The sequence below is a fragment of the Lathamus discolor genome, chromosome 3 (genome assembly GCF_037157495.1).
Source record: "Lathamus discolor isolate bLatDis1 chromosome 3, bLatDis1.hap1, whole genome shotgun sequence".
Taxonomy (NCBI): Eukaryota; Metazoa; Chordata; class Aves; order Psittaciformes; family Psittacidae; genus Lathamus; species Lathamus discolor.
The window spans coordinates 151230290-151245327 of NC_088886.1; the positions used below are offsets into that span (position 1 = coordinate 151230290).

At 47.2% G+C, this 15038-nt stretch overlaps 1 protein-coding gene across 1 annotated transcript; it reads right to left on the minus strand.

The window, feature by feature from the left end:
- Positions 1-4563: 4563 nt before the first annotated feature.
- C3H10orf143 (chromosome 3 C10orf143 homolog) lies at positions 4564-14887 on the minus strand. The gene is made up of 4 exons (XM_065672486.1): positions 14760-14887; positions 9021-9161; positions 8836-8901; positions 4564-7139 (listed from the first exon to the last, which is right to left on the minus strand). The coding sequence occupies exons 1-4, from the start codon at positions 14844-14846 to the stop codon at positions 7110-7112; spliced, it is 324 nt and encodes a 107-aa protein (XP_065528558.1). The 5' UTR covers positions 14847-14887; the 3' UTR covers positions 4564-7109.
- Between the last annotated feature and the right edge of the window lie 151 nt (positions 14888-15038).

The following is a 15038-nucleotide window of genomic DNA, read 5'->3' on the forward strand; positions in this document are numbered from 1 at the left end:
TTGAATCATCTGCTCTTCAAACCCAGGGAAGCCTCAGAGCTTGCTTCACCTGCGCATGCTGCCCTGTGATACGGACTGAGTTCTGTGCCTGAGTCAGTCCAAACCTCATCAAGAGGTGGTGAGCTCCACACAGATCATCTTCCTTGGGCCTGACTATTCCCAAATTCAACAGGACTTCTGCTGCTGGGTTTTCCCTTCAGGTTTAGACACCTGAATTACTGAAGAGTTAGTGATGGTACAAACAGACATTTGCAGTTTCCAGTACAAGACAACAGGAAATACTGATTCTTTTCCACTCTAGCACCTGAATAACTGTTATCATAGAATCACGGAATGGTGTGGGTTGGAAAGGACCTTAAGACCACCCAGTTCCAACCCCTTGCCATGGGCAGGGATGCCTCACACTAGCCCATGCCACCCAAGGCTCTGCTACCTGCTTGCTTTGAAATAAGCATCTCTGGTCCATCAGAGCTTTAGTTAAAGCCCCTTGCCTGTTCCCAGGTGCAGTGGTTTTCCCACCTCTGTAACACCAAGGGGGCATTTTCACCACGTAAGTGTATTGTGCACGCAGGGCCCTCGGTGGGCAGCAAGGGTTCAGCGAAGCCACCCAAGGGATTCAGGGCTTTAATCCACAAGCTATCCCAGGGATGTTCCCACAGCAGATCTGCCCAAGCAGGAGCAAGAAGAATCGTGCCTAAGGGGGCTACAGGAAACGTGGAGAGAGGCTTTGGACAAGGGCCTGTAGGGACAGGACAAGGGGAATGGCTTGAACCAAATTCCTCGTCATGGCTGGCACTAAAACTGAACCATCCCACTGGTCTTCAACACAGGGAGCAGCATTTTTGCCAAGGAATCCCAGCCTGGTTTGGGTTGGAAGGGACCTTAGAGCTCATCCTGTTCCAGCGCCCTGCCACAGACAGGGAATAGGAGCCCCTGATCTGAAATCACTATCACAGCCTCTGACCTGGGAAAGGGGTTTGTGGCACAGAAAGTGCTGCTGTATGGAGAGCAGGATCTTGTGACTCAACTTTTAGCAGAGCTGGAATAGCTTTAACATTATCACCAGCAGAACTGGCAAATGGATGGAATGCTGGCAATTAAAAGCAGACGGAGAATCAGGAATGTGATTTACTGACTAAATCACCCCACCTTTAACAAAACAGCATCTCCTTACTGCGTAACTCAATCCAGTTATTGCCCTTTCCTTACAACCCCTTTCGAAAATAGCTCTTCTGAATTCTCCTTTCAGCCTTGTGCTCCAAGTGAACAGATTAAAAGCTTTAAGGGCTTTGTAGGCTCTTTCCTTTGCAAGTTACTGGATCATAGACTCAAAATGTCTTTCACTTCTCATGTGTTTTCCAGAGGTTTTGAGGTCAGACAACTTTCTTTTATTTAAAGGCTTCTTATTACATTGATAGAAAATAGCTTTGCTAAAGACACGAATCCAGCATCCCTGAGGAACCAGGGATGGGTTCCTGACTCTTCCTATAGGCATGAAGATGAGGGTGGTGGGGGCAAAGGCTGATGCTCAGCTGGTGTCCACAAGCAGAGGAAACCTCTTGGATGAGGTGGGAGGCACATGGAAGGTTTTAGCTGGGCTCTGTCAGCCAAAATGTGGTGCAACAGCCATGTTACACTAAATTGTGCCCTGTTTCTCCCAGGACGCTGGCCTAGGACACCAGTGAGAAAGGGAGGGATGGTGGTGACATCTCTTCATTAATTCAGGCTTAATTCATAACTGTGTGTGTTTAACCAAGCATTTGGATGTTGGGTGAGAAGCCCTCCATGCTCTGGCTTCAGTGGTTTGAGCCCAGAACGCCCTCATGTGCTGGGTGTACCCACAGGGTGTGAGCAGCAGCTCAGGGAGGGGATCCTGCCCCTCTGCTGCGCTCTGGGGAGACCCCCCCTGCAGCCCTGATCCAGCTCTGGGGCAGCAGCGCAAGAGGGACGTGGAGCTGCTGGAGAGAGGCAAGAGGAGGCCATGGAGCTGCTGCGAGGGTTGGAGCAGCTCTGCTCTGGAGCCAGGCTGAGAGAGCTGGGCTGGGGCAGCCTGGAGAAGAGAAGGCTCCTGAAGGGGAGACCTGAGAGCAGCTCCAGTGCCTAAAGGGGCTGCAGGGAACCTGGAGAGGGGCTTGGGACAAGGGCAGGGGGTTGGAACTGGATGAGCTTTAAGGTTGCTTCCAACACAAACCAGTCTGGGATCCTATGATTACACACAGTGTAAAGCTTTAGTCAGTCCATGTGTGGATGTTTCATGTAATTAAGAGGTGAATGTTAGAGTTCCACAAGGAGCTGAGGAGGCTCCACAGTGCAGACCTTAACAAGCAGAAAGGGGAGAGAAGTCCCAAGTGAACTATCTGCAACTGTTTTAATGTCCTGAGACAGATAATGTCATTGTAATTGCTCTCAGTATTTAACCATCCTGTCTCCTTGGAACCGTTTCTGGCCATCACTAGGTGGCAACATAGCCGGTGGAGAGAGATCCCAGGCAGAACACAGAGAAGGAAACCTCAGGCTGATTTCACTTCGCTGGCTCCATAGATTAGCCAAGATCTTTTTGCTTCTGTAGGTCCAGATCCCATCTGCAGCCTTCCTGCAACTTCACAGGCCTCTCACTGCACAATTACAGGAGGACTTTAGGCTGATTATGCATTAAAAACTCCCCTCTAGAAAGAAATTCAGTGATCAGAGACATTTTAAGTGTTATGTTGAAATTTGAACAGTCCTGCTGCTCATTACAAAATGTTGCTACAAGCTGCTGTTGGACTTTACATTTTCATTGTTAGTATGTTTTTCATTATTTAAACATTAAATCCAAGCATTTCACTTCCATCTTCTCTTGTTTTGACTGAAATATGTTATGGAAGTCTTAATTGCAGCCTGAGGAAAATGAACATCACAAGTTACTGTGATGGAGAGTGTCAACGGGATGAGGAGAATCCAAACCAAACAACAAATAAATGACACTTTTGTCCTTCAGATATGTCAAAACGTGGATGCAAATTCTGCAGTCTTGTATTTTCCTGATCCCCACTATGCTCTAATCTTATCAAATCTACATCCCTATATTCGGAGTGGATCTGCTAAAGCAGCTTGTTCGCAACCAGCGCATTGGATTTTTGTAGCACACATTTCCCTACTAAATCCAACTTCACAACCTTTTCCTGGTGACAAAATTAGCCCTTCCTTAGGGCAGAAAGTATCCTTTGAATATTTTAACTACTGTTTTACCTTGCCATGTCTCTCAATGTTGTTGTGCTGTACAGCATCTCGCTTTAGGCACTATTCTTTGTTGGAAGCATGGTCTCGTTTTGCAGTGTGCTCCTTCTTCATCCTTCCAAGGCAGAGGTACCACTTCCTAGTAACCATCTCCATTCCCAGTCCCTGCCTCGCCGTGGTGTATCCACGCAGTTGGCTTTTGATATTGCTGTTTGTCTGCGAATGGAGGTGCCTCAAGGTTCATAAATCTGTATGCAGTAGTATGGGTTCTCTAACAGCAATTCATTTTAATTATGTGAGACATAAAAAGACCACCTACAGATGAGACAATACAGCTGTAAGATTCTCAAGGTTACTATGGGGAATACTTCATAACTGAAGTATGTTTTCCCAAAGGAATTGCACTACCATTTGATTTAATTTTTAATTTTTACATTTTAATCAAAAATAGATCAAATGGTGGTGTTATCTCCTGGGAAACATACTTCAGATATGAAGCAGTCCATGTTCCTTTTAAATATGTAAAGCTGCCATTTATGTATAACTCATGAATGACACCCTGTGTTGCAAGCAAATATCACGCCGTGATTTCTATATTGTTTCTGTAACAACACTGTAATCATACACAAATATCACCACACCTCATTCTACAGAGCAAACGGCATTAAAGAGTGAGGACTTCAGGAGCCAATGCAATAAATGTCTAGTGCTAACTAAGCCACCATGTATTGAACATGTGCATGGGGATGTTGGCAGGGCTGGAGTCCCAGCAGCTGCTCAGCACCATAGAGGCTGATGTTCAGCTCTCTGAGAGCTTTTTGGAAACTCAGATTCAGAAGAACAGGGGCGATGTTCCAGTAAGAACAAAGCACAAGAACTTCAACCCTGGGTGGTGCGATCTGCAGATCTCAACATAGATATTGCTGTGGAACAGCAAATGGGCGGTTTGAATCACAGAGTCCCAAAATGCTTTGGGTTAAAGAGCCCTTAAAGCTCCTCCAGCTCCAACCCCTGCCACGGGCAGGGACCCCTTCCACTGGAGCAGCTTGCTCCAAGCCCCTGTGTCCAACCTGGCCTTGAGCACTGCCAGGGATGGGGCAGCCACAGCTTCTCTGGGCACCCTGTGCCAGCACCTCAGCACCCTCACAGGGAAGAGCTTCTGCCTAAGAACTCAGCTCAGTCTCCCCTCGGGCAGGTTAAAGCCATTCCCCTTGGCCTGTCAGTAGGGGGTTGGAATTAGATGAGTTTTAAGGTCTTTTCCAACCCAAACCATTCTATGATTTCATGATTTACTTACCTCAGTGTCTGCAATCCAATCCTGAATGGAGTAACAAAACCAGCCAGTTCCACACTGTAGCCAAAGTGGTGTTTAATGCTTCTGCTTTTATAAGTAACAATTTACAAAATACAAAGTTAAAAATAGAAGAATATATCCTATTAACCTGAATTAAAGGCAGACTATATGGCTATTTTACTATATACACATAAATAAAATCACTCAGGTAATTTTGTGTACAAATCACAGTATTAGGAAATATAAAGTATCTTACTTTTATCAATAAAACATAATCCCATAGATAGGCAAGGAAAAGTCATACAAAAATAACTTTGTGGTTCTAGTGCAGACTTGACACAAATCTGCTTTAAAGAAACTCTTCCCCTGTCCCCATGGCATTCACCTCTATCTATTGCTTATGATTCTGACTGACACATCCTGGAGCTAATTACAAACACAGTATGTCTGTTGTAAAACACACACTACCATAAGCCTGCAATGTATTTAACTATTAAGCTACAACTAGTTTTTGTGCTGGCTGATTTATGGCTGCATTCCTCACCCCACTGGAAAGTATGGAGGGAAGAATCCCATCCTAGCTGACAGATTCACTTCAAAGTTCATCCAGATGTGTATGAATTCTCATTTGGAAAGAAAATCAGGATAAACCCAGTATTTCTAAATAGCCGAACATGTTCCCAGTTCACTGGAGAGGCCAGTTTGTACTTAAGGAGCAAAAGCAGCTACTTCACACGGACTCTACCTGAAAGGTTCACCTATCTGCAATACCTCATCTACCAGCAATAGCACTCCCAGAAATCTAACTACACATCTGTTCAAGTTTTTGTTAGGGCTTCCAAGTTTTCCTTAGGACTTAACATTCCTCCCGCAACAAGGAGGAATGTAGAACACTAATAAAAATGTATTCCACAGTTACCCTCCTGGCTCAGTTGCAGCTCCCAAAGGTTCTTCTAGGTTTTTTGATAGCATCAGCCAACTCAAGAGAAACAGAAAGGAGGGAGCTGCAATTTTTGACTGTATAGGAAGAGCATCCTTGCACTGTGTAAATTAAGCATGAATATAGCCACACACTCGAATTCTAGTCATAAAGGAACTGCTGCTTAACTATTGAAGGTGGTATTGCTAAGCACTGGTAAGTTTAATGTTCTCTTGATAACAAACATACACCATAGCAAAGATCATAGCAAAGAACAAAAATACTGTTGGAAAATACTGATGTTTTCATCATTCCTGAGATATTTGATGTTTGAGGGTTGGCGATGAGGCAAGAAAGGATGCCCATAACATAACCTGATACAAAATACTGGCTTTGTATTCATACCAAGTCTTTCCTTCAATGCTTGCTCTGCTTCTTGCACTCTTCCCTCAGCCTGCCAAAAACTGGTCACTTGAGCTACTGAGCTCAGTGTTCCCATGTGACCCAGGCCAGTGCTTTTGCAGATTATCCTGGATGTTGAAATGTTTGGGATACAAAAATCAAAACAGTTCTCAGTTCTGAAGGAATAAAAAGACATAGAAGGGTTTTCACAGAAATCTCTCCTAAGGAGGAATCTTCCACTGAGCCAATCTGTTTCAACACCCCTTTTTGGAGCCCATTCTGAACTGGATGAGCTTTAAGCTCCCTTCCAACCCAAACCTGTCTGTGATTCTATGACCCTTCTGCCTAAACCAGAGCAGGCACTGAAGTGTCACACTCAAACAGCACCGCTTGCCTATGTTTTGAGTCTAAAAGTCTGATCCTATATAAAATTATATAGTTCTATTCACTCGCAAAACATAGATGAAATTATCTGTGACAAGCCAACACAAGGATATTGAATGACAAGCTCAAGGCTTTCTGAACAGATTTGTTCTAATATCACAGTAACTGGAAAGACAGAGTCGGGCAGTGTCACTTGTATCTTAACAGCTTTGTGAGGACTCCACAGAGCTCATCTACTACTCATCCTATAGAAGGTAGTCCAAATAATATTCCTTTTCCTGCCACATTCACAAACTCTGCTTGTTATAAACAAGCTACAAGTGCAGTGTATAAGGTACCTGAACTGGATGTGTAATTTGGATCTAAACTTAAATTTCAACAGGGTTTTTACTGGCTTTCACAGCTGCAAAGCAGAACAGCCATCTAAGGATGAAAACATTTCTACCTGCACATACAGGGCTGAGCTATGTAATGTATTCATGCCTGTATGCATGTAAATGCAAGGACTGTTTTCCAAGCATATCAGGAAAAGTGCCCAAAAGAGACATGAAAATCTTGGATCATGACCCCTGACCCAGGAGAGAGCTGCTCCAAAGGCCAGACCAACCCAACTGGTCTAAAACTTTAAATCAACCTTATTTTCTTGTTTAAAAAAGATAGCGACTACCTTAAAAGCAGAAGCATTGTTCAAGTGTAAAAAACAATGATATCCATAACTGTGCACTGGAAGAGTAATGCACAGAGTGAAGTGCTGTATGCTCAATGCCACACACGTGTCCACACAGGTCCATGCTTCGAGTGAGGGTACAGATATCCAGCTGCGCAGGTTCCCAGGTCTAGCTTCAGAACTCAACTGAAAAGCAGCACTGCTGATCTTCTCTCTTGCCACTTCTAGAAGCTCAGGATATGATTGAAGTGTCCCTGAAATGACAAAGTTTCACGTCGCTAAAAGTTATCTCATCAAAACCTGAAGCCTCTTCCTCCTCAGCGTATGAAGGAACTGACACTTCTACTAACAACATCACAAATGTTCTCTTTTTATCCCTGGAGGACCAGTGGACAACTAGAAAGTCTGGATAATAAAGGGACTGTGTAGTGTAATCTGTGTCAGGAGCCACAGGAATGGTGTTACTTGGAATGAAGATATTTATACTCAGGATTTTTCCCAATAAAGTGGTCACTGATACAGAAGAATTTTACAAACTCTGTAATGTTGTCACTGTAGTTCTGAAATACAACAAAACCTGTCCTAATGTGCCAGTTTGGGGGTTAATCCCAAAATGTTCTTTTCTTTTGGGGGTTTTATTATTCAGGCAGCCACAACTTCTCTGGGCATGCTGTGCCAGCGCCTCAGCACCCTCACAGGGAAGAGCTTCTGCCTAAGAGCTCATCTCAATCTCCCCTCTGGCAGGTTAAAGACATTCCCCCTTGTCCTGTCCCTACAGGCCCTTGCCAAAAGCCCCTCTCCAGCTTTCTTGTAGGTCCCCTTGTTCACTATTACTAGCCATTATCTCTTCAGTGTTTTGGCATCCTATCCAGGGCTAAAAAGAGTAAAAGGAGTCATCACTGACAGATGACTCTGAGCTGGCTAAACTCAGTCATCTGTCAGTGGGAGGTTCTAGAGCTGCTGCTGCACCATTACACCAGAGTGCACAGTGCCAAGGGGTGATGAGTTCAAACTAAAACAGGGGCAGTTCAGGTTAGATATAAGGAAGAAGTTCTTTACTGTGAGGGTAGTTAGGCACTGGCACAAGGTGCCCAAAGAACTGGTAAATCATAGAATCACAGAATAGCTAGGGTTGGAAAGGACCTTAAGATCATCTAGTTCCAACCCCCCTGCCATGGGCAACGCAAATGCTCCATCCCTGGCAGTGTTCAAAGGCGGGTCTGGTGTGAGGCATCCCTGCCCATGGCAATGGGTTAGAACTAGATGAGCTTAAGGTTCTTTCCAACCCAAACTATTCTATAGTTCTATAACTGCAACTACAGCCTAGAGAAATCAAATAACCAATACAGGTTTTGAAGAGCTTCGTCTGGATGCCAGGAGGAGCCTGTGTGCAGGAGCTCAGGAGCCAGCACTGTGCAGCTGCCCAAATCCATGTGCTGCTCCTCAGAAAGCCAGGCTGTGCCAAGCTCTGACTGCAACTGGTTCCTTTGCTCCCTCATTTAGAACTAGCTCTGGTATGTCTACAGGGTATTATTTTTAGGCTGTGTCTATTTGTTGGAAAGGAAGTATCCAATTAGAGTTAAAAACCAGGAGATAGAATGGGATTGCTGACTACTTTATTATGATCCAGTAACTCAAGGAAGATATAAAAAGGGGGCAGAGGAAGTTGGATGTTAGTGTTTGCTTCAGTTACTTCCTAAACTCTGCTTTTTAGAGTGAATCTGAAATATGTCTTCATACTCTCCATATTTTCCAGCTGCTGCTGGAAACATATTAGTCTGTGCTCTGCTGGTGTAGCTCTGAAGTGCTAAATCAATCTGTCTTCTTTTATTTACATGCTTTATTCCTGAGCTGTGTAATTGTGGGTTTTATTAACTTTGTGTTTTATGGCTCTAATACTTAAGAACAAGTCTATCTTTTATGTCACAGAAAGGAGGTTAATATACTTACAGATTCTCCAGCAATACATCTTGGGCAAGGCTGAGCAGTACCTCTGCTTCCACGGTTTTCAGAAACCTCATGAACAAAGACATATGCATAACAAGAAGAGGGCAATTACTTGCAATTGTATTATAGAATGTATTTTAAACGTCTTCTTCTACAAAAATAAGGTGTTGTGGACGGTGTAAACATACCATTGAATTCTGCTTTGCCTTTGTAGCCCAAGGACCACAGTCAGAGGAGATTTTCTGTTTGGAATCCATCTCCATGGCATAACCAAGCAGATGAGTCTCAGCCTCATTGGGGATGGTTTCTAGCCACTTGCACGCTCGCTTCTGAAAGAGTCAAAAGCAATATGGACATGTCTTTGCAAGGAATAGGCCACTGAACCCCGGTTTGGGGGATTATTATTACTATTATTTATTGTTTATGACCAATAAGACTCTTGCATTTACTTGGTAGAACCCTAAGTTAGTAACAGACCCCAGACACTAGGCCAGAACTCCGCATCTTGCATTTAACACCATATCTTGTGCTGGCTGAGCAGGTCTCACTAAACATCTCTGTGCCTCACATTTAGAAACTGGAGATAAAATGCCACTGGGAAAAGAACATCATGTAGCATTAGTGCGTAATGTGGGAATGTGTTTATCAAAGGAGAGGAACAGGGGAAGTTGTGTGAAATGACTAATTAAATCAAGGAAACGGAAGGAAAACCCTGGAGCCAAGTCAGACAGTTATGAAGACATATGCTGTAATGATTTTTGTATCTTTCTCTGTCTGTCACATTTTTACAGCTTTCCATTGCTATGTAATCCATTAATAATCACAGAATCCCAGACTGGTTTAACTGGGACCTTAAAGCTCATCCAGTTCCAACCCCTGCCACAGGCAGGGACACTTTCCCACTAGAGCAGATTGCTCCAAGCCCCATCCAACCTGGCCTTGAACACTGCCAGACATGGGGCATCACTTCATGCTCTTGAAGCTCTAAGATGAGCTGTTATCTAGTACTGAATGACATCTGGATGTCCCATGAACCAAAAGCATCCTTATCTGGAGCAAGGGCTGCCCTAAGCTGTCCTTCCCCATGTGCACAGCGACCCAGCACCAGCTTGGAGGTCCCAAGAAATGCTGCTTTACTGCTCTGTGAGAACCAGGTTGGGAACTGGCAAGGTTAAGATGCAATGGGAATGGCTTTAACCTGCCCGAGGGGAGACTGAGCTGAGCTCTTAGGCAGAAGCTCTTCCCTGTGAGGGTGCTGAGGCGCTGGCACAGGGTGCCCAGAGAAGCTGTGGCCGCCCCATCCCTGGCAGTGCTCAAGGTCAGGTTGGACACAGGGGCTTGGAGCAAGCTGCTCCAGTGGAAGGGGTCCCTGCCCGGGGCACGGGTTGGAGCTGGAGGAGCTTTCAGGTCCCTTTCAACCCAAACCAGTCTGGGATTCTATGAAGTCTGAGGAAGACACCAACTGGGAACTGTAAGAAGGATATCCTTGGCCTGTGACTGCTATCCCATGCAAGCGGAGGAACTACGTAAATCCCAAGGGCTCCTTGAAATTCTAACAGCAAATTAACAGGAAATTTCAACCCTGACACAGACATTGCAGGGTCCAACTCTGAATTCCAGAGATACACTCGCCTTTGAGATACTTTTCTGATGCCTTTCTGAACAAACTTTGTTTAAGGAATAACAATATTCTATCTCTTTCACAAGCATCTGATTTCACAGGCACAAGATATGTTGTCACAGAACTAACAGACTACTGAAGCATGCAACTACATTTCAAATTTGAATATGTTATGCAAAACTAAAGTGGATCAATACAATAGGAACCTCAGCGGAAAACAGTTGAAACGAGAACACTACCAAGTGTTTGGATGGGAAATAAATCAAAAAGTGAAATATGTATTGTAGTAAGAAAGTGAATAATACAACAACGGAAAGTCTGAGAAGGTCCTCTAAAGACGGAGCAGCTTCCACTGGGAAAACATTCCTTTCTTGCTGAAAAACTCGTCCTTTATTAAAAGGTACAGCAGAGAAGTACAGCAGCATAACTAGGAAGATGCGTGAGATGAAGGAGAAAAGGGAAAGAAGTGACTTCCTGCCATCCATTAGAAGAAATCTGGCTTATTAAAAATGAATCCAAGGTATTGTCTTTTGGGGGGGTTAAGATACTTGGCATCGGTGACAGGAATTCAGCATACAGAATAGATGGTGTCCCACTTCTCATGCCAATGCTGAGACAGTGTGTGGGTGTTTCTATCAGGAAGCTGGCTTCAGGGAAGGCTTCACTCCCTTGAATCCTTTCTTTTAGGAGATGAACAATCAATACATTGAGCACTGCCAGGGATGGGGCAGCCACAGCTTCTCTGGGCACCCGGTGCCAGCGTCTCAGCACCCTCACAGGGAAGAGCTTCTGCCTAAGAGCTCAGCTCAGTCTCCCCTCGGGCAGGTTCAAGCCATTCCCCTTGGCCTGTCCCTACAGGCCCTTGTCCCAAGCCCCTCTCCAGGTTTCTTGTAGCCCTTTTAAGGCACAGGGAGCTGCACTAAGGTCTCCCCTTAAGAAGCCTTTTCTTCTCCCATGCATGAATGGTCGTGCTACATCCAGCTTGGAAATGCAGTTTAAGACAAGTAACAGCAAATTACATACTGCCCTAGGACAGGTAGAAAATGAGTCCTTCTGCCAAGAGGATATTCTGTAACTTTCTTTTCCAGCTTGGAAGTCCTGGAAAAACACATGTATTTTCATAGAATAAATTACAGAATCATAGAACGATTTGGGTTGGAAGGAACCTTAAAGCTCACCCAATTCCAACCCCCCTGCTATAGGCAGGGACACCTTCCACTATACCAGGTTGCTGATGCCACTGATTTTCACTGATGCTGAAAGGATAAAGCCCTCACAGATGCTGCTTTTCAGAAAGAGGGAAACTAAACTGCTGCAAAAACTAGCTGCATTGAAATAACTAACCTAAATGCAATGGAAAGTACTTTTAAGAAAGACTATCACTTGCTTTCTTTGATTTAGCTGTAAGATTTGAAAGATCTATAAATGTAGTATGTTCATCACATGCAATTTCTGGTTTGGCTGGCATATTCTTAGAAGCCAGGCTTGCTGCTGGTTTGTGTTCCATAAGCAGCTCCCCTGTAGGCATAAACCAGGTCTCGTGCAGCACAGATTCACTTGGTTGAGCTCTACTGGGTACCTTTACAGAAAGGCCAACAATTGCCATGTGTGGATGCTACCTGTTGTAGGGTCCAGCTCCCTGTGAAAGAGGTGCAGATGGAATGTGAGTCTGGGGGAACAGAAGGAATGCAAGGTCCATGCAGGTCTCTGTTCTGGGAAGCTTTGCTTCCATTCAAATCCAAACCAGAACATGCCATACAGATAGCTCTAGCCTTGAAAGTTACTATTTGGTATTTACCAGCCTCTAAATCCAAACGCCTCAAAAGCAGTAGGACATCAATGAGCTCTATCCTAAGGCAAGATTCAGAAATACGTGCAAATAACTACATCAAGGTACAAAAAGCAAAAGGAAACCATATGTACAGATCTACAACGTGCAGCAGGAGCTGAGGGAGAGCAGAAAAACCCGTGGGGAATCTTCCCCAGTTACAACAGCTACTAGCACAGACATTGCATGACAATGGCATCCAATAAAAGGAGGATTAAGATGTGGTTGTCTCCCCAAATCCAGGGCTCAGCCTGGCCCTGCTTGCTTCCTTCACCACAGCTTTCTCTGCAAAGCCCAGCTACAGCATTTGTAAGGACTGCAAGCCCCAGTCCCAGCACCTCCAAACCAAACAGGGCAGATGCCCAAGGAGAAGAGCAGCAGATCTTCTAGCATTAGACCTAAAATGTGCAGGACTCCGTGACAGCTGGATGAGATAAAAAGCGCAGCACCTTGCCTCTGCTGTGCTCGAGCTCATGCTGTTAGCTAAAATCAGCTGCCAGTTATTTAGCTAAGAAATCCCCACAGCACAGCGAGGAGGTACTCTAAGGTGGAGACATTGAGCAGGGTTAAGTGCAGATGTTTCATCTTGTGCCTGTGATAGAGTCAGGACTGCAGCAGTTTAAGTAAATGCATTAAGCTGTGATGACGCAGTTGTAATCCAGACCATAACAACTGCCCTATAGGATAAAACAAGCTCTAATGTCTTGTCCAGGCTACTCTACACAGTAAATGTACTCTAATGAATGTTCTCTTTTAAAACTGATTTCCAGAGCTTGACATATGTATTCCGCTGCCTACAGAGGTGGAGACAGTGATTGAGAGTCTCTGTCACAGAAGTTCCAGAAGAATTTCATCTGGTCTCCGGACAACTGGATTGTCAGTGCCTTTTTTAGGGGCAAAACTGCAATTCATGAACTGGAAGAAAGTTCGTATTTGCCTCTCCAACCTCAAAAACCAGGAAAAGAGAGATTCCCTCTTTCCTGTTACCTTACCAGTCACAGTCCAAGTTCACTGCTCCTCCTCTCCTCTACAAACGGCATTTCTGTGGGGAGATGTCAGCCCCAAACTGCACAAGTTTTTGCTCATGTCACACACAAACAGGGATGCTCAAGTAGCAGTAGGGGAGAGTGTGAACACCAGGATATGGTTTTCTGGGAACTCGTCACCTTTCCAAAGTTAGCAGCTTGGCACTTACTAGGACGGAAGATGCTTACAAGGTGGTGGAGGAGAAACACCTTGTTGGAATGAATCCCATTGGAGAAACACACATGAGCTCAGCTGAAATGGAAAAATTATTTCAGAAGCCCAAAGTATGAATGCTCCACACAGCAGTGCTGGGAAGCACCTCCTGGAGCCAGGAGAGCCGGAGAGCCTGCGTCTGCAAACCAGAACCCCTCCTGTGTGCTGGGCTGCACCCACACAGTGTGAGCAGCAGCTCAGGGAGGGGATCCTGCCCCTCTGCTGTGCTCTGGGGAGACCCCCCTGCAGCCCTGATCCAGCTCTGGGGCAGCAGCACAAGAGGGACGTGGAGCTGCTGGAGAGAGGCAAGAGGAGGCCATGGAGATGCTGCGAGGGCTGGAGCAGCTCTGCTCTGGAGCCAGGCTGAGAGAGCTGGGCTGGGGCAGCCTGGACAAGAGAAGGCTCCTGAAGGGGAGACCTGAGAGCAGCTCCAGTGCCTGAAGGGGCTGCAGGGAACCTGGAGAGGGGCTTGGGACAAGGGCCTGTAGGGACAGGCCAAGGGGAATGGCTTGAACCTGCCCGAGGGGAGACTGAGCTGAGCTCTTAGGCAGAAGCTCTTCCCTGTGAGGGTGCTGAGGCGCTGGCACAGGGTGCCCAGAGAAGCTGTGGCTGCCCCATCCCTGGCAGTGCTCAAGGCCAGGTTGGACACAGGGGCTTGGAGCAAGCTGCTCCAGCGGAAGGTGTCCCTGCCCGTGGCAGGGGTTGGAACCGGATGAGCTTTAAGGTCCCTTCCAACCCAAACCAGGCTGGGGTTCTATGCAGTAGCATTTATGATGCCCCCAGGTGCCAGTATCAGCAGCAGTAACAGTAGGCCCGTTCAGTGAAACTCCCCTCCAGGCTCCCAGAGCACACGTGCACACTCCCGGTCCCCCCGCGGACCCCAGCCCCACGCTCTCCCGCAGCTCCAGCTCCCACAGCGGCACCAGTCCCGCCGGGGCCGCGCTCGCAGCGGCTGATGGAGGACAAGGGCCGCCCTCACCGGCGCCTCCCGCTGCGCTGCCCAGCACGGGCCCGGCCCCGCTCACGCCACCGCCGCCGCCACAGGGCAGAGGCCGCCGGGCAGCCCCGCTCCGGGCCAGCGGCCTCCCCGCCAGGCCGGCGCTGAGGTCGGGCCGGAAAGGCCGCTCCCGTCGCCGAGTTTGCGCCGGGCTCCGCGGGCCCGGCCCGGCGCTTCCGACCGCCGGTGCCCGCAGGGCGGCCCCGCCGCCCCCTCCCGCTGTGCACACGGTCGGAACTCACCCGCTCCGGCTCCCCCGGGTCCGGGTCGTGTGTGCGCAGCGCCCCGATCCGCCGCTCGCCCCGGGCGGGCAGCGGTAGCGCGGCCATGTCGGCGGGCCGGGCCGGGCCGGGCCAGCGAGATCCGCCGCTCCGCAGCCCCGCCGCCGCCCCGGGCAGTGCCGCCCAGCGGGGCGGAGCGAGGCCGCGCCTGGGCCGGCCCTGGCCGGTGACACGGGCAGTGCGGCGGCCGCTCCGCGTTCACTGCGCAGCGAGGAACAGCCACCGGCTTCCTCCGTTAGA

Excerpts from the sequence above, each read along its gene's own strand:
- C3H10orf143 (XM_065672486.1), bottom strand. The coding sequence starts at position 14,846 with ATGGCCGCGCTACCGCTGCCCGCCCGGGGCGAGCGGCGGATCGGGGCG. Across the intron at positions 9,162-14,759 it reads ACCCGGGGGAGCCGGAGCGG|AAGCGAGCGTGCAAGTGGCT; the intron begins GTGAGTTCCGAC and ends TGACTCTTTCAG. Across the intron at positions 7,140-8,835 it reads GATGTATTGCTGGAGAATCT|GGACACTTCAATCATATCCT; the intron begins GTAAGTATATTA and ends TTGTCATTTCAG.